General features: G+C 41.7%; 1 protein-coding gene across 1 annotated transcript in view; it reads left to right on the top strand.

The window, feature by feature from the left end:
• NPAS3 (neuronal PAS domain protein 3) overlaps positions 1 to 20,323 on the top strand; it is a 345,000-nt gene that overhangs the window by 257,767 nt on the left and 66,910 nt on the right. The window contains exons 5-8 of the mRNA XM_069949688.1: positions 7,154 to 7,243; positions 7,411 to 7,526; positions 18,122 to 18,691; positions 19,936 to 20,215. Coding sequence (XP_069805789.1) covers positions 7,154 to 7,243; positions 7,411 to 7,526; positions 18,122 to 18,691; positions 19,936 to 20,215 — 1,056 coding nt within the window. The remainder of the gene's footprint in view (positions 1 to 7,153; positions 7,244 to 7,410; positions 7,527 to 18,121; positions 18,692 to 19,935; positions 20,216 to 20,323) is intronic.

Below are 20,323 nucleotides of genomic sequence, written 5' to 3'. Positions count from 1 at the left end.
CCATGAGAGCAGTTGAGAAATCCTGTGTGATGGATGATTGGATAAAACGGAAGGGACATAGAACAGAACTGTAGTGCAGAGAGTTATACTTTATTGAATGATGGCTGTAAATTTAGACATCATAAAGCATGTAGAGTAGTAGACGTATAGCAATTGCTGGTAAAAAGTCATAGACTAGAGTGCAGGGGGAGAGAGGCTCGGAGAACAGAATGGACTTATCCTTAGAATAAACAGTAATGAAATTAGATCCGGTTTATGGATTTTTCCTGGTGTCTTTCAATTTAATTTATATAATTAAGACTTTATTTTTTGAAGTCACTTTACTTTTTAAGGAAAAACGTGGTCCATTAGAATCTGAAGGGCTTACGGCGGATAGCAAATGTCAGCACACCCTTATTGAAATTGTATTCTTTGTGATGTATAACCCTAAATCATCATAAATTGTAGTAGAATTTGTTTGCTATGCTGAAAACAACCTTGTAGCCGCTGAGATGAAATAGAAAAATGCTAAACACAAAAATACCCTTGTTGTATTATAGTGACTGCCACTCAAGTAATAGTTTGTAGGGGCAGCTTTGTTTTATTAATAAAAGTAAGTGTGTGGATATATATATCACACCTACAGAATCCACAGCAGATTTGATGGTGCAGATTTGATACTGTGTTCAGTTATTTAAATGAAATCTGCTGCGGATCCGGTAAGTGTGAACGTACCCTAAAGCGGAAATCTTTTTTTTTTTTAAATGTTAAAGAACTTAACAACCCCTTTTAAGACTATATAACATAAAAAATATATATTCTATATAGTTTATGTTACTTGTTGCTGTTGTGAGTTTAAAACTTGTTCTTAGTTTGGGTCAGAGTTTTTCAGCTCTGTTCCATTGAAATGAATGGGACTGAATTGCAATACCACACCCAACCTGGGGCCAGTGGTGGTGCTTTTTTGGCAAGAAAGTATCTAATCCTGGAAAACCTGCTTAAAGCTTCGACTCTCCACTTCCAATAGAATTGCTTCATTTATTTTCAGACCCCCTTATATGCAGTTTGCAATCAGCTCATAGGGGGGATTTATGAAGTATGTGTGTCTTATATTAGGCCCTGCCCCATTTTCCCAGCAGGATTCACTGCGAGCAGGCGTAAATCATGATAAATGAGGTGTGGGAGGAGGCCACGCCCCCTTGTCACGCCCCCAAGCTCTCCCAGCCCACCCATTGGGGGAGCGGGGCATACGGCAGGCGTACGCCAAGGACAAGGGGCGAATCTGCCCCTTCTCCCTGGCGTACGCCTCGAGCGGACTTTTCGTAAATGTCCCCCATAGTGTCAAACTTTGGTTACGTAAAACAAAAAAAAAAAACAGGCTTTTTCATGTGAAAACATTATTTTTATACATGTTAATTGTCATCCTGTTTTAGAATGCACCTAATTCCTTCATTCATTTTCAGACTCCTTGGTTAGCAATTTGCAACCTGCTCCTAGTTTCAAACCTTTGTCATGTGGGGTTTAACTCTCAGGAATATATGACGGATATGAGATCTGTGGATCTAGAACATATAGAATGCCATCTCTCTAGACCCCATAATACACATGCACATGGCTCAGCCAAGTGCATGTGTTCTCAGTGAAGAAAAAGGGACAGTTTTGGTGGTAGTTGGCTTACCTTGACTAAGGAAGACAGGATCGGTAAGTTGGAATCCTGTTGTTTGATCCCTCTCATCGCCAACATTTTCCATCAGTTAAATTGGACCTGAAATTCTTCCTTACACGATAGGTGTCGGCTGCTAACTGTGGCGGATACCTGACCTTTTAACCCCTTATACTTTTTAACCCCTTAGATGCTACGGTCAATAGTGATAACATCTAGATAGTTAGACAGAGCCTTCAGATTGCTCTAAAATGGTAACATTAAAAAGGATTTGGCTCTTAGAATGTGAGGAAGAAAAAAAAATGTTATCACTGTCATAAAATAACGCCTAGGTGGGAAGGGGTTAAAGCCAATCTTTTAGTGAGTTTATTAGAATTATCTCTACTGATAGCAGGTATTTTCTATTTACTTTTGATTAAATTTGAGGCAGTGTGCGCTGTTCTTCTATCATTAGTATACTAATCCGTATATAAGTATAATACTAAATCCTATAAAGAAGAGGCGGGCCTAGCTACCCGCTAAGGTACAGCTCTGGAATAAACGCCTGGTGCTTCAATGAGCGGAGCTGCTCCTAATAATGCAGTAAATTCCAGCCAATATTGTGAGGATGAAGGATGTGTTGGTACAAAGCAGAGAGAGAGTAAAGTCATCTTCATGTTTTCATTGATTCATTGACAGATGGATGGCCCTTCTGCACCTCTGTTGCCTTGAAGAATTGCGATGCAGAAGTAAGAAAGCACAAATAAAACTTTTATGCTCAGACTACTGTCCAGGATTACATTTTATAATTACATATAGTTCTTTATTAAGATTTAGGATGTTGATGGGACACAGTACCGTCTTGCTATTTTAATCTTTGTAACAATGCTACCGGTTAAGGATAACATCTCATAAGCAAATTCACTTTAACCAGTTATCTGGATGGAGACCTCACTCCATCTAGTTACACTGTCATCTCTACTGAGGCTTGATTAACAAGGCTTTCGTCCGGCAGCACGGGGGTTAAAGGGGCCGGGTCCCATACACGCAGCGCATCCGCTGTGTGTATAGGAACCATTCAAATTCACAGTACTGGATCCGCAGTGGATTTCGCTGCTAACTCGCAGCATCAAATCCGCTGCGGATCCGGTAGGTGTGAACGTACCCTGAAAGTTGCTTTTTAGGACAATAACTGCATCACCTGCCAAACGACCCCAGCACAGATCTTGGATTGAAAGCAGCTATCCGAAGGTACAAGTGGTTGGGGGGGGCAGATTGTGGGTACAGAGTCACTTTAAAATCCCAAATCTTTTTTAGAACATGTGAAAAATCAAATGAAACTCCAGTGGTTATGCTCTGATTAAGAAAGCCACGTTCAAAACGCGTTGGTGTTTCATTAGCAGGCTAGAAATAACTGATTGGTAAAATTCTTGTTACAAAGTATCTGCCCTTTGATGAACACATCTCTGTTCTACGCTTGTTGTATAATATTCACAAGAGTTCAGCTTACAATGTTGATATTTTACTATGGGGCAAAATGTAGACAAATGATAAAGCGTTATCCTTTTTTAGCTATTGAAATAGACGACACCTAATTTGCGTTGTCCTCTTTGGTAGTTCGGATATTGTATATCTGTTCTTGGAAAGTGCTCTTTTCCTTATAAGCAGTAGCGTTCTTTCTTTTGCCTGGGTAGCTTTTGCAATATTCTGTTTTGTTTCCTTTTGGCTTTTTTTTTTTTTTTTTTTGTTTTAATGCTGATTTTATCGGCAATGGAAAAAAAATTGGCAAATAGCTTTGTGCCCCCCGTGCTGCCCCTTCCTCCAGTCCGCAGATAGATTAAGGCTGCCTCTCCCCCTCTCTGCTGCTTACCTACACATTACTGGTCAGTACAGCCACCCAAGGTGACTGTTATCACTTAATTAAATCCTTGCACGCTGAGATGAAAAAACAACAGTGCTCATTCATTCATAACCTGAGGAGAGAGGCCTGTCCTCCCTCCCTCTCTCTGCCTTCTTCCTCCCTGCCCTCCCTCTGTTTCTGCCTATCCCTTGCCTATTCTCCCTTTACCTCTTGTGTCACTCCGGCAAAGAACCCAGTGCAAGGTTGTAGTTCTGAAGACATCATGTGGCATCTCCTGTCTCGGTCTTTACAAGTTCTGATCATCCTTTCTTGTCTCTGTCCCATAGTGTACCATTGCTGCTGTCACTCCTATCTCTTTCTGCTTTTCATTTTATTCTCCTTTTTTTTTTTTTTATTATCTGGTAATCTCTCCACGCTACGCTCAGCTTCCTTATAGTGACTTTTGACATCCCTACCTCCCTGATCTCTCCGTTCTCTGGCATTGTTCTATGCAGGCAGCTTTCCATTTTCAGCTTAAGCCTCTTGTTACTTGGTAATGTAGAGCAACAGCTGATTACCCAAAGTAACTGGCTGTAACACCCAAATCCATTGTACTTGTCACAGTTACTGTCACCCTTGGGCCTGCAACATTGAAGCTTTGGCGTTGGACGTTCTTTAGATAAATGCCAGCAGTAGTGACATACTGATGCTTAAAGCGGTTGTGCCATTAAGATAACTAGGTCTAAATTGATGTCCTATGTGAAATTAATTATATTTCAAATGTACAAACATTACTGATGTCTTGTTTGAGATATATAGAATTACTAATCCCTCATGTTGCCATAACCTGTTGCCCTTGTTTAGGACCCACTAAGGTGGTCAGCCATACTCAGTTTAACTACAATCTCCACAAAGTACAGGCAGCTGGTGTCCACTAAGTCTGTAAGCAAGAGGGATTGTGGGAAAGTGCGTTTTTTATTGCATGACAACATCAGGGTCACAGTCCAAAGAGGAAACCAGGAAGTGATTAGGTCCATAGGGGAGGAAAACGGTACACGGATGTCAATCGCTTTAGTAAAAACTGCATATTTTTATTCCTTATATGTATGTGGCATTCAACTAATTTACAACCTCTTTAAAAGTCCTTACCTTGTGTACTTGTTGGTTTTGAGGAGTAGTGCATCTCTTTGGGGAGGCCATCAACTGGTTTGTTCAGAAGACCCTATGTCCTGTTATGTCCCTGTAGTCCCCTACCTCCTCTTTCTAGGTTCACTCCTTTGATATCCATGTGTCCCACCATTTTAAAATAGTTTATTCAGAAGGAAAAAATGTAAATTAGGTCTTAGGTGCACATCTCCTGTGTTATTTTATCCAATCTGTGATGAAAGCCAATGGAGCCTCAAATGCAGATGTGATCTTGATAATAGAAAGGGTGGTGTTACAAAAACGACAAAAATATTGACTATTGTTGCAAGCTACACCGAATACTGCAGAATTTACTACTTAAAAGAACTTCTTAATATATTTTTGTATTTGCCAAGTGTAAAGGTTGACAATGTAAAATGTAGGACTAAGCGAGACTGAGGGATTTGGCTCCGAATGCTATTCCTTTCTGTAGACATTTTGTGAATATTACGACAAGGACATATACCTGTGGATATGACAACTTCGGAAGCGTTACTGCTACACAGCAATGTTTCGAACCACATCGTAAATGATACCTGCTTTGGTGAAAATGATTGCAAGTAGAATTGAAAATATGCGTGAATGATAAATGGTGCGTTTCATCAGCATATTCATGCTAGTCGCCGTTGACCTTGATTATTTTGTGAAATGGGCTAGCATTGAAAACAAGTTTTTTTCTCCTATGCACGAATACAGAAGGAGATAAATGTCTGTCAAGCATATTAAAATTTACATTGGAAAAAAAATATTTTAAAATGACAATATAAAGATTAATTTCCTGGGTAGTTTTGTGTCGGCTGGATACCCACTTCAGTGTAAAAATTCAAGTTCTCTAGAATGGATAGATGAGCGCTATACACTGGTAGCAGCCCTTCATTTTGGCATAGAGAAGAGAAGGAGGAGACCTAAATTACTCCAGCCCTTTACTTCCTCCCTGCTGTCAGCTGCACGTACATATAATGAAACTATTCGGAGGCAACCATGTAAAGTTGCATTAGACGGTGGTCAACTCAAAAAGAATGGCCACTATGCATAATGTATGGCAAACTGAAAATCTGTTGTGCAAAATATAGTGTGGATAGGGTATGGTCTCAAAGAGGTGATCTATTGGAGAGGTTTTACATATGTATTTAGAACAAATATAAAATATTTGCAACATCTTTCCAAGCATTTTGTGTATCTACAGAGGGAACTTTCTGGTTAATAGTGTCCTGTGATTACAGCAGCCTCAGCACTGAGCAGTAAATAGGAGTACATGCCGTATCTCCACCTAGACCTAAGTCAATGACCTCCAAACCCACTTTATTTTAATCCTGTCCCCTTTACCCTATGGAAATGTAGTTTTTATTACTCTGTAAGCCACTTTAAGGTCTGCAATAAATATAAAATCTATTTTCATCTTATTTTGATATTATCATGTTATATCAGTTAGCTCCCTTGCTGGTATCCAAGAGTAGTCATAGGAAATCACACACATTAGAAAAACATGGCCACTTTCTTCCAGCGACAGCACCACTCTTGTCTCCAGTTTGGGTGCAGGTTTTGTAACTCAGTTCTATTGAAGTGAATGGAGCTTAATTGCAAACCACACCTAAACTGGAGACAAGAGTGGTGCTGTCTCTGGAAGAAAGTGGCCATGTTTTTCTAACACTGGATAATCCCTTTAAGGACCACACAGTTCTTATTACTTTGCTAGTCTAGTCTTGTCTTCTACTCACAGGAACAGTTTCATGTTCAATGGACGCCACAGCTCTGGGTGGGTAATTTAGAATGTCTTATCTAGGCCAGTTAGGGCACTGTAGTTGCCCATATACCCAGATTGGTACCCATTTGTACTTATTTCTAGAGATGTACATATATAGATATATGTAATTTCACCTTTACACTCTGGTCGGAAACTTAGTCCTAATGTTGATGTACAATAGGTTGTATATACTTTCTAGCATACCCATAAATAGAATTCTTTGAGCTCCCCTCTTCTGTTGTAAGTTCCATTCAGATACCTATAGGGGGTTATCCTCTATTTTCCCTGAATAGTAAATCTGCCTACAGCACTGTGGTAGGTGGTGGATATAGTAGCACATAACTAGACAGATTTGCCCTTCAGACTTACAGAGATAAGTAACAGCCCCTGTAGGATCTGTAATGGTGGCCGTGTCTGTTGGTGACTTTTATGCTTTTACGTACTGTTTTGTGTTGCCCTGCACGGGCGCTGGATCTGTGCAGCAGTTTTGTGCCTTCTCTCTGCTTGTGCTCCCTCTTCTGATTATGTGCAGAACTGTCTAATATCTCATTTTTCAACTCAAGGGTTTTTATGCATTTGTCTCTTTGTATTACTGTCTTTGCTTTTCCTGTGTGCATTGTGCCTGTCTCTCCCTCTCTGTATACCTCCCACTGTGTACCCCATGTCCCTCTTCTTCTCCTCTTCTCTATCTCCTGCCCGTTTTCCTGCCTGTTCTCCTCCCTGCCTCTCCGTTTGTGACTGTCTCTTGTTCTTTTCCCCGCAGTCTCTGGACGGATTTGTATTTGCACTAAACCAGGAAGGAAAATTTTTGTACATTTCGGAGACTGTGTCCATCTACCTTGGCTTGTCTCAGGTGAGTGTCCCTCATCTGTCTCTTCATACTTAGCACATCACAACTTATCTGTCGTATGCCATTTTTGTTTCTGCAAAGAATTGGAAGTGCGTATGAAGCCGTACAATGGCCGAGTGTATAGAAATAAGCAACCAATGGTTACTGATGCTTTATTCTTTTTACTTGAGAAAAGTGAGAAAAGTGATAAAAGTGACTCTGCAGCTACCGTCATCTCAAAGTTATCAAGGATAAGAAAATCCATGGCGCATTGTACCAGAAACAGTGCCATACTTGTCTTCAGGATGTGAGTGGTATAACAGCTCAGTTCCACTTGAGTTGTAATACCGCACACAGCCTAAGGACAGTTGTGGCACTGTGACTCTGAACAGTTCCAGCTTACCCACTTTCTCCGTTTTTGATCCATTTAGGCCAGTGTGTGCCACAGTAAATCCAGTAACCTGATCAAGAACTATGGGATCAGAATCCAGTTAAAATGCAGGGTCAAAATGCTTTTACATTGAAGTGATGCCTGTAATGTCTATGGTTGAGTTTTCTAACTTTTTGTTGTAATGGATATTCCTAAGATGAATCTCTTTCCTCTGAGAGGTCGTGAAGCAGGTAGTACAACTCATTTAGTGCTACTCCATAAAGTTCCATACCATAAACAGTAGTGCTGTGAGATCTCACATTGTAGCACCATCTGGGGTCTAGGTTGCCACTAACCTTCCTAGTGCACCTGCTAAATGCAGAAAACTCTACTGCACTCTCTGTAGGTGTGTAAAATACATCCACCTGGGGGTACTTCCGCTGTCCGTCTCAAGAAAAGATGTAGGATCCAAACTTAACACCACTAGCAAGCAGGATAGTTTTCCAATTGAAACACTGAGACCGTGGGGTGTGGGGGGTTTGTTCACAGCCATAACTTTCGCAGTATTCTCTCTGTGGGTCCCATCACAAATTATTTGTTGACCATTGAGCAACACGTTTTGGCCTTCATCAGGCTTTGTAGTGTCATGAAGATATAGTAATAACTCTACGGCATACTATAGAGGGCATAATATATAGACGGACCATGGGGCTGCTTTGGCACCTTTGGAGAGAGGGAGCCCCCAACCTTAGTTGGTCTTCTTCCTTTTATTACTGGTAAAAAAAAAAAAACTGTGCAGATTTCCTTCCCTGGAAAATAAAATGGTCAGTAAACATAGTGGTTTAGAGGTATTTGTGTATTTTACATGGCAGGATGGAAGGCAACAAACGAACATTAATCAGCGAGATCGGTGATTATTTAGGGATCAATTACAAGACTTGATTAATCGTGCGCCAATATGAATCGCTATGGAGGGATGTGTAGCCGATAAGAATAATTTATATGGTCGTACAAGCGATTCACTGGCCCTTTTACTCTTAGGGCCTGTTCACACTGAGCAAATTCGGTGGAATTCCGTGTCGGAGCTCTCTGCCTGCCTCAGTGTCAAGCAGTGTGCCTATGGAAGGGCCTGTGCGCCTCTTCTCAAATAATTAACATGTCAATTCTTTGAGTGGAGGCGCCCAAGCCCTTCCATAGACACGCTGTTTGACACTGAGGCAGGCGAGATCCCGCCGAATTTGCTCTGTGTGAACAGGCCCTGAAGGTCCTGAGGGTAAATTTAGACACCATAGGGGTCCCCTTTGCTCTGTGTACGCCACTGTGCCTATAGTAGCCCTATAGTGTTATGTTACTCACCACAATGGCAGAGAAAGAATCAGACTATCCCAAAGTTTAGGTTACATTTTCAGGGCAGCACTGAAAACAGTAGATGATGTATAGTTTTATGACATGTATTGCAACATTATCTCATCACTTGGCGCATTGACCGCCTACATGGCGATGGCACTGCTAGATCTCCATAGCCGCCCTTTGTTTTACCCCATGTTCATCAGTGTCGTGTCTCTGTGATTGTCACATAGCGATGAGCAGCGACGGGTGGTGCTGTGGGCTCTGCGCCATATTTAATGTACCACTTGCCTCGTCTCAGTGGGTTCCTGCTCTTTGCCTGACGTGACCTGGGAGAGGGCAGCAGAGTGTTAGCCGCCTGTCCCTGGTGTCCTATTATCCTCCGTTCCTGGCGAAGCTGAGCACTGTGGGATCTGACACTGTCACTCCTGTCTGCTCACCTATCCCATTAAATAAGGCCGGCTAGAGGAATATCTGTGATGCATTTTAAAATAAGAAAATGGGCTCCCTATAAGTCCCACCTGCCTCTCCTCCGCTCGCGTCTTTTTACACGTACGGAGCGCAGTCAAATATTTGGAAGATATTTCAGTCCCTTCTGTCTGCTTGTATTGTCATTTTACATAATTGCCATTTGGTGTTTTTCCATTAACTCTAATGCATTGACACACTATGGAGTGCTCTGGAGTATTGCTCTGAGGAAATATAAGAACAGTCTTCAATTAGGTTGTGTGGAATAGTCTGCCACTTTCTGAAGGATGCTTTGTACGCCTAGCAATATGGAGTAATAATGAGCTCCTTAGTAAGGAGCAATAATATGGGCCGGTTATAAACAGCCATATAAAGCAATGCACCTGTATAGGTGATCTCATTATTCTGCACAGTCACTTCTTAAAGGGGCACATTGCGTCCTGAACCATGCAGACGGGTGAGACACAACTTTTACAGGATGGAGAAAAGCTTGTTTTTCTGTGACTGCTTCATTGTTCTGGTTTTTACACTTATATGTTATATCCAGCGTTATATCCTCTTATCCCCATGGATTGTGATAGTTTTATTTCTCTAGTACTCTTTCCGGATCATTTGTAATAACCCCTGAAAGTCAGGCTGTTAGTTGGAAATGTGGCCAAGAGCCACATGTGATGTGATGGTGAGCATGTTCTAAAACTAGCGATATAATAGTGAGCAGGTTATAGTGCTGCAATGGTGAGCAGGTTATAATGCAGTGCTGTGATAGTGAGCCGGTTATAATGCAGTGCTGTGATAGTGAGCAGGTTATAATGCAGTGCTGTGATAGTGATCAGGTTATAATGCAGTGCTGTGATGGTGATCAGGTTATAATGCAGTGCTGTGATGGTGAGCAGGTTATAATGCAGTGCTCTGATGGTGAGCAGGTTATAATGCAGTGCTGTGATGGTGAGCAGGTTATAATGCAGTACTGTGATAGTGAGCAGGTTATAATGCAGTGCTGCGATGGTGAGCAGGTTATAATGCAGTGCTGCGATGGTGAGCAGGTTATAATGCAGTGCTGCGATGGTGAGCAGGATATAATGCAGTGCTGTGATAGAGAGCCGGTTATAATGCAGTGCTGCGATGGTGATCAGGTTATAATGCAGTGCTGTGATAGTGAGCAGGTTATAATGCAGTGCTGTGATAGTGAGCCGGTTATAATGCAGTGCTGCGATGGTGAGCAGGTTATAATGCAGTGCTGCGATGGTGAGCAGGATATAATGCAGTGCTGTGATAGAGAGCCGGTTATAATGCAGTGCTGCGATGGTGATCAGGTTATAATGCAGTGCTGTGATAGTGAGCAGGTTATAATGCAGTGCTGTGATGGTGAGCAGGATATAACGCAGTGCTGCGATGGTGAGCAGGTTATAATGCAGTGCTGTGATGGTGAGCAGGATATAATGCAGTGCTGTGATAGAGAGCCGGTTATAATGCAGTGCTGTGATAGTGAGCAGGTTATAATGCAGTACTGTGATGGTGAGCAGGTTATAATGCAGTGCTGCGATGGTGAGCAGGATATAATGCAGTGCTGTGATAGAGAGCCGGTTATAATGCAGTGCTGTGATAGTGAGCAGGTTATAATGCAGTACTGTGATGGTGAGCAGGTTATAATGCAGTGCTGCGATGGTGAGCAGGTTATAATGCAGTGCTGCGATTGTGAGCTCACTAATATTATGATGACCAGATTATTATTATTATTATTAATCTCTATGAATAATCTTGCCCTATTCTTATGTGGATAAAATCTCACCAGCAGCATCAATAGGTAGTAAAGCAAACACCTTCTTCTGATCACCATGTATAGAATTACTTATTTTACACTGATTCTGCAGCTTCTTTACACGGCATGTGCCTTAGGTTTTGTAATATCTCATTTCCTTGCATTGTAATGTTCTGCAAACGAAAAGCCCCAACACTCCTTTAGTATAGTCACAGTTCAGCTGATCAGCAGTGAGCACAGATGAAGTCCCTAAGGCTATGTTCACACAGCGTTTGGTGAGCCTTCCCATCACATAAGCCAAACATATCCATAGGCCCCTATTCACTTGATGGATGCCCAAAGACTTGTTTTTTTTGTTTGTTTTTTTAACTGTATGGCTACTATATGTGACTGTGCTTTTCTATGTAGCGGTATCAAGAAAAAAAAACATATACTATCATCTGGGCCATGTATAGCACTACATAACTAAGCTGAGCTCCTATAATACATTAGGATGGTGTTCTTTATATGACATATCTGTCCCCAGAATATATTCTGCATTAAGCCAGAAAGGAATGATTTCAGCTGTGAAGACTGCAGAAATTTCCTTGCAGTCCTGGACTATAATTCAGACTGTAATATGAGATTAGTAAGAGAAAGATAATGTTATTTCTTTATGGTTCCCCCCACAATCATCCCTGTTTATTTGTGCAGCTAGTATGTAAAATAATGAATAAATTGACAACTGGTGCTCAGTGTCAAAGGGGCGTGTCTAATCAGCTTGGTTCCACTACAGTGATCTTGTAAGACTCGCACCATCTAGTGGGGATACTCTGACACTGCACCATAGAAAGAAAAGATCTGCCCATTAATAGGGAAAGGTGATGCAGTGCTACTTTACCTTTTATTGGACCGGACATCCATTTATGTAGATTTATTCTATACAGAAACTATTTAAAAAATTGATGTTCAAAAGACAAAAAGACGCTTTAGTTTATAAGTAGCTCTGTAAGAAATCCAAATTTGTATAGAATCAACAAGGGTCATTTAGGCAGGCCGACATAGTAGTGAAAGTCCATTAGTGTGATGGTCAGTAATAAAGGAGTCCATTAGTGTCTGGAGAATGGGTAATATGGTTGTCCTGCTAAGTGATGCACTGCACTTTAGAAAGACAGGCAAGCCGAATGAAAGAGGACAGAGTCTATAATCAATAATGGGTAGTAGGAAAACCTTGTTGGTGTTCAGTGCATTGGCGGATGATTGCAGTGTTGATGCTTGGCGGGAAGCGGTCTACACATGGTTTTATGATACCACAAGAACGGTGGGTGCTCAGTGCAGCGTTATTGTACGAGATGACCAGGAATATGCATGCTGGTTTATAGATATATGGAAAATGGTAAGATTCATCAGATAAATGAGAAATAGGTTCAGCAGAGCGGACTTTGTCAGCGTTTATTTAGTAGACTGTAATAACTATTCTTGGTAACCAGCAGTCCTGTAGAAAACTACAGACAGGGCTCTATTCACACGTACACACATTCTACAGTATGAGATATGCACCTGTAACAAGGTATACACCTATAACTGTTGCTAGAAGATATATATAAATATATACACATACATACACAAATTCTCTTTGCATCTATGTATGAGGCATATATATGTATACACCTGTAAGTGCTTCTAGCATATATATTTATGCACCCATAAGTACCGCTGAGCTTTTCTGTACAGCCTTACAGGGGTGTTCTAAGGTGAGGCCTACTGTTTGGTAAGCAGTTGCACACACTGGACATGTACATGGATAGCATTTATAAACAGAATCTGAATACAGCTGTATAGTATGAGATCACATAAACTCCACTGTTAGGGTCCTTTTACACAGAACGATTTATTGTTCGAATTTGCACGATAACGGTCGAATTGGAACGATAATCGTACGTGTAAACGCAGCAAACGATCAAGCGACGAGCGAGAAATCGTTCATTTTGATCTTTCAACATGTTCTCAAATCATCGTTGATCGTTCGCAAAAAAATTAGCAGATCGCAGTGTAAACATTCTTTCAACGATTTCCCCTATGTGTAAGATAGGCTTAAACGATCGCAAAACGTTTTTTCCGTACGATGTATCGTCCCGTCTAAATGCTGATCGTTATAAAAAAAAACATTGTTCATTCAAAATCGTTAATCGTGTGATCGGGCGAATTATTGCTCCGTGGAAAAGTACCATTATTTGTAGATTATCTTTGTAACATGTAGTTAATTAGGTTTAAAGAAAACAAAAGTCCATCAAGTTCAACCTAGAGAAACCCTACTGTGTTGATCCAGAGGAAGACAAAAAAAAACATCTATGAGGCAGATGACAATTTCCCCATCACAGGGAGAAAATTCCTTCCGGACTCTAAAAAGGCAATTAGAATAATCCCTGGATTAACGTATCACCGGAAATCTAATGTCCATAACCTGTAATAGTATATAAAAGCATCCAGGCCTCCCTTGAACTTATTTTATGTATCAGCCATGGTGCTACAGGTCACTTATGCAACATAAAGTTAAAAAGTGAAAAGGTGCAGGACATACACTGAGTAGAATGTAATATTCTTCTATACCTTCTCGAAGGAATAGTACACTCTGTTGTGTTATTTCATATAGAAAATGATCATCCTCACCCTGTAACACCTGATCAGAAGCCCACATTGACCTCCAGCAAATAATAGGCATCTATGGATATATTTACTATATATGACTAACACTTTTTCGGCGCATACGGTAAAGAGGCGCAACTAACAGCAATGACAAGTGACTAGTTAGTGGGAGTGATCAGCAGTAATGCTGTTATAAGAGCTATGAAGAAAGTCCAGCAGATTGATAGTGAGATAGATAATAAAGCAGTCCCATAGTCTGGGCTTTAGCTTCACGCCCAGATGCAAATCGAGCCTGCCTGTCAGTGCATTGGCATTTGTCTGTAATTGAGACGTGTGTGTTTTCCTTGTTGAACAGATGGCAGAGCGTGTGTGCTCAGGGAGCTTGCTAAACTATTGCTGCCTTCCCTGGGCCAGCACAGAACCAGCTCCTGGGTCCCCGCCACAGGCAGAGGCTCCCGTGCCAAGAGAGCATATGCCCAAAGAAAGCCTGGTACTTTCAGGGAATTGACACATCTGGAATATCTAGGGGACTGACATAGTCAGATCCTAAGCTGCCAGGAAGCTATTCTTCCTACATATATAAATATATTGATATTACAGTTACCCATGTATAGAGCTTTATATAGAGAGAGTATTATCATGTAACGCCGGATGGCTTAACCAATAAGGGAGGAGGGATGCGAGGGTAGACATTAAAGTGACAGTGATTACTGTTAATTTTCTGTTTATTGCTGTGATACAGTATCACTTAAAGTGGTGCGGTGGGATCTAATGTAACTGTGGGGTAGAGGCTAATATATGGTTTTCTTCAATATGGTTTATTAGTCAACCAATATATAGAATTCCAGCCATTATTATTATTATCAGTAGTAGTACCTGGAATGCTTTTGTTTAATTGGGTCATGTGACTTGGTGACCCCCTGTAAATTACAGGTGTTTCTGTGCTGTCAATGGGTTCACCATCCCAGCTAATAGAGCCTCCTGTATGGTAAAACTGCATAGGTTATTCTGCATAAGTTCTCTATGGGGAGGATAGACACTCCTATGACTGTTATTAATAATTATGAGGCTGGGTTCACACTACGTATATTTCAGTCAGTCTTGTGGTCCTCATATTTCAACCGAAACCAGGAGTGGATTAAAAACACAGAAAGGATCTGGTCACACAATGTTGAAATTGACTGGATGGCCGCCATATAACAGTAAATAACGGCCATTATTTCAATATAACAGCCGTTGTTTTAAAATAACAGCAAATATTTGCCATTAAATGGCGGCCATCCACTCAATTTCACCATTGTGTGAACAGATCCTTTCTGTGTTTTTAATCCACTCCTGGCTTTGATTGCAATATGAGGACCACAATACTGACTGAAATATACGTAGTGTGAACCCAGCCTAAAGCTGTATGGAGGAGGTGACAACAGCCTCCCTAGATTGTACTAGCTCCCTCACATCGACTAGTACAGGTGGCCTGACAGAACAAGTCCTCCATTAAGAGCAGTCTCTTTAATCTGTGTTCCACCTTCTCTCTTCTCAAGATTGTGGGGGGACACCATTAGTTGGACCTCCTAGGATCTCTCAGCTATGCCCTGTCTCATGGATCCAGTGGGTTGTCCAGCGAAAATCTTTTTCTTTCAAATCAACTGGTGTCAGAAAGTTATATAGATTTGTAATTTAATTCTATTAAAAAATCTCAAGTCTTCCCAAACTTATTAGCTGCTGTATGTCATGCAGGAAATGTTGTTTTATTTTCAGTGTGACATAGTGCTCTCTGCTGACATCTCTGGCCAAGACAGGAACGCGGTCTCGGTTTTCTATAAATCTCTATAGCAAATCTCTCCTCCTCTGGACAGTTCCTGTCTCGGGCAGAGATGTCAGCAGAGAGCACTGTGTCAGACTGAAAATAAAACATTTCTTGTAGGACATACAGCAGCTAATAAGTACTGGAAGACTTAAGATTTTTTTAATAGAAGTAAATTACAAATCTCTATAACTTTCTGACACCAGGTGATTTGAAAGAAAAAGATTTTCGCTGGACAGCCCCTTTAAGATGGGAATACTTCTAAAAATAAATTTATGTCAAACATACAGTATGCTTCTTCTATATCAACTTTTAAATTTGGGGAGAAAAGTCACTTTTTTCTGCCTAAATATAAAGCACCTCTTTTTCTCTGCATTAACTCTGCGTTAAAGGGGTTAGCCCAAAATTGAAGGGTTTATTCAGGCAGGAAAACATGGGCACTTTCATCTAGATATAGCACCAGCCCTGTCTTCAGTTTGGATGTGGGTTTTATAGCTCATGCAAAGTAAAAAGGTACAACAGCACAAGCCAGGTGGATGAAGTGGGTCCCCATCTCACCACACCGGCCCAGGAGTGGTAATGAAATCCAGAAGAAAGAGAAGGAGACAGCACGTCAGTTTTTTAAAGGGGTTATCCGACGCTACAAAAACATGGCCACTTTTCCCCCTCTCTTGTCTGCAGATTGGGTGGGGTTTTAAACTCAGTTCCATTGAAGTAAATGTAGCTTAAAGGGGTTATCCAGCGCTCCAAAAACATGGCCACTTTCTTCCAGAGACAGCCCCACTCTTGTCTCCAGCTTGGGTGGGGTTTTGCTGCTCAGTTCCATTGAACTGAATGGAGCCTAATTGCAAACCGCACCTGAACTGGAGACAAGAGTCGTGTTGTCTTTGAAAGAAAGTGGCCATGTTTTTGTAGCGTTGGATAACTCCTTTAATAACACACCATACGCAACGTGTCGGCTATATGCAGCCTTTTTCAAGCACCGTTTTTACTGACCATGGATAACCCCTTTAAGACGTATTCCCTATCCACAATATAGTGCACATGTGTATGATCACTCTGCTATCTCTGGCAGTTCCCATAGACAATAACTGCCACTGTGTCCTGATAGGAAACTCGAGACCCCATTCTGTAGATTGTAGGGGATCCCAGAAGTCAGGGTCAGACCTCCTACCATTGTACGCGTATCCCCTTTGTACATGATAAATCTTAATGGTAGAATTCCTGCATATTGCTGTTTAAACAGAGCTTCTACTTTGGACAATGCCCTCTGCTTGTAAGCTCTACAGACGATAGGCTGATCATGGTGTCCTGCTGCTTAGACCTTCAGCAATCCATTAATCTTACGGGTTTGATTTTTCTGTAGCACCACCACGGGGAGCATTATACAGCTCCTATTGAAATCACTGGGCTCTCCTTATAGTGAATGAATATGCTGGATGCTCCAGAATGAGAGATGCTCTTTGTAAGAACCTTCTGCTCTTGCTCCTACGTAAGCCCCCCGCCCAGACTGTCGCAAATTTCAGACTGGGTTTAAACTAGACAACCCCTTTAACTTTCTTCATTGGATCGCAGAACATTATGAATTGTCTATTCTATTATGAAAAGTCTATTCTCTACTTAAAGAATGAAGCCTGTTAGGTCGATCCATGTTAATAAATACAATAATTTGTACTGTAATACAGATTAGGTGAAGTTCCCCCCTTGGTGCCACTTCGAAGCCTCCTTAAAGGAATTCTCTGCACTAGACAATCCCATTTTATTAGAAAGGTTTTCTGCATTCGGCTGTAATTTGCAGAGAAACCTGGCAGTACATGTTCAAAATTCCCAGCAGCGCCCCCACAGGGGAAATGAAGTGTTACACAGTAGACAATCAAATCAGTGGGTTGTCTGTGTAATGTGGGACGGGATTGCTCCTCCGGGGATAGACACTCCTAGTAACTACTCCCTACTCCTAAACAGAGGACCCCCCTCCCTTTAAAGATGGCTCATGTTCATGTATGACCTGTTATCTCTGCTGGTGAGTTCCACTGTGAGCGCTCTCAGAGGGATGCATGCACATTAATATACTGGGGCTCTGTTATCAAGAGGTAAGCTATCCATCTGCATGTCATGGTACCCTTCTCCTCTCTTTATTCAGTGAATATAGGGGATGAAGTATTGGTCTACCTTTATATTCTCTGACTATGGCCCTATTACATCGGACGATTATCGTGCGAAAAATCGTTAAATCGTTCAAATTTAAACGATAATTGTTCTGTGTGATTGCAGGCAACGATCGAAAAATTGTTCGTATGTCATTGATCGTTGATTTAGAGCTAAACCTAAAATCATCGTTAATTGTTGGCTCAAGTTCCACATACCATTAGTGTGTTACATACCACACTAATTCATACATGTTGTTGACTCATCTATCGGCATGGCTGACTTTGTGGCGGATGTCTTAGACGCAGACAGTTGGCTATCAGAAGCAAGAGAAGTTTTTTCCGACAAAACATATACTCAACCGAAATACACTCCCTCTCTTAGGATTGCCTTTAAGGAATTGACCATTTGCCACAAACAACATATTACATCTTGGTGGGAGGTACAGTCCTTTGAAAACTACATTAAACATAAGATCGTGCCCCGAGGTCTAAGGAATCCTATACTACCGGCCCAGAGACTACGCTCCCCCACGGTCCTTAAGAAGTGGCAAGCGGAGGCAACGAGCAGTGGTCTCAAAAACCTAGAAATATTGCTAGAAGAGGAGAAGACCATTCTAGAAACGACCACCAAAAAACTTAAAGAACAAAAGGAGATCACCCTTAAATTTAATACAGACCCCCAGTTTGCTACAAAGGAGGCACAGCTGAAATCCTCTATAGAGCGTTTCCAGTATCATCTTAAAGAAAGGAAACACGCACAGTTCGCTAGAGACCTACAGGATTTCCGTGACAATAAAGCATATACTGTATTGGACAGAAACCTGAGAACTAGGAACCAGGACACTGAAATATCCTCATCAGATACTGATCTATCCGAGACAGAGACATATAGGAGGGAGGGAACAAACAAGAATAGAAAGGGAAGAAGCACCTCACGCACAGGTCATAACAGGTCACAACCAACAGGACAACCCAACACGGACCTATGTGGGGACAACTCTTCCTATGCGCCCTCCTCCACACAACCTTCTTTTTTTGCCAGAGGACGGGGGAGGGGGAGATATGGCCCACCCACACGTCAGCAACCTTTCAGGGGAAAAAAGCAGCAAAGACATTAGAACAGGGTGTACTTCAGGTCATCAACCTCTCCAGCATCCCAATTAGAGCAACAGCAATTAGTACTGTCGAAGGGACTATCGTTTGTACCCACTACACACTTCGACTCATTTACCTGGACCAAGGACCTTCATTTATTTACTAGGAAATTAAAATGGCATAAGATTTTTAGGACCAAGGACAAAAAGGACTGCCAGGAACTAGGTATCAACCTGGAGGACCTACCAGGGGTAAGAGACTTGACAGCGCTCTTGGATAGCAACACCACGGACAGGGGCATCGGCCCATTCACAGACTGCAGATTAAAAAGCACCAAATTCCCACCCGTGGGGGATATCTCCTGCATAGTAGTCTTCCTGGACTTGGTCACGAGGGACATCCAACACATTATTCCTAGCCCCCTGCACTATAACCTGTCGAAAGAGGAACGACTGGCTCTAAGGGATTTACAAAACCACCCACAAATTGTAATAAAAGCAGCCGACAAGGGGGAAACATAGTTATTATGGATAGGAGCAAATACATACAGATGTGCCGCAGGCTATTGGACGACAGGGAGACGTATGAGATTCTACCTTCTAATCCGACGGATAGTTACAGGAAAGAACTGAAAGATTTACTCATGGTAGCAAAAGACAGTTACCTCATAGATGACAATGAGTTCGGATTTCTATACCCCAGGACACCTACAACTTCTACCTTCTACGCACTCCCGAAGATACACAAGGGTACTACACCCTTAAAAGGTAGACCCATAGTATCAGGAATAGGGAGTATGTCACACAATCTAGGTATTTATGTGGATAAAGTCCTACGGAATTTTGTACTAACTTTGCCCTCTTATACGAGGGACACTATGGATCTCTTACTAAACTTAGAGCATCTTATCATTGAACCAGAAGTCATGCTGACTAGCATTGATGTAGAATCATTATATTCCTCGATTCCTCATGAATGGGGACTAAAAGCCGTGGAATACTACCTCTCCACAAGGGGAATACACTGCCAGGCACACAATCAATTTGTGCTTAACCTATTGAAATTCATTTTAACCAGAAATTTCTTTCTTTTTGATGGCAGATACTTCCACCAGCTCAGGGAGACCGCGATGGGGAGCCCTTGTGCCCCCACGTACGCTAATCTCCTCCTGGGCTGGTGGGAGGCCACTATCGCCTTAAGTGACGAACGTGAACACTTTGGCAGCTGGGTACTCACCTGGTCCAGATTCATTGACGACATCTTCATCTTATGGTCAGGCTCCAAAACTGACTTCGATAACTTCATGACCTCCTTGAACAGGAATCATATTGGCTTAGCCTTCACATACGAAACTCAAAATGAATCAATCACGTTCCTTGATGTCAGAATCTCTAAAACACAACGGGGGTATCTTGAAACAACCATATATAGAAAAGACACGGCGACGAACCGCCTCCTTAGGTGGGAGAGATGCCACCCGACCCCATTA

Source organism: Dendropsophus ebraccatus, chromosome 13 (genome assembly GCF_027789765.1).
Source record: "Dendropsophus ebraccatus isolate aDenEbr1 chromosome 13, aDenEbr1.pat, whole genome shotgun sequence".
Classification (NCBI taxonomy): domain Eukaryota; kingdom Metazoa; phylum Chordata; class Amphibia; order Anura; family Hylidae; genus Dendropsophus; species Dendropsophus ebraccatus.
The sequence above is the reverse complement of the archived record's forward strand: the minus strand, read 5'-3'. Positions and strand labels throughout refer to the sequence as shown.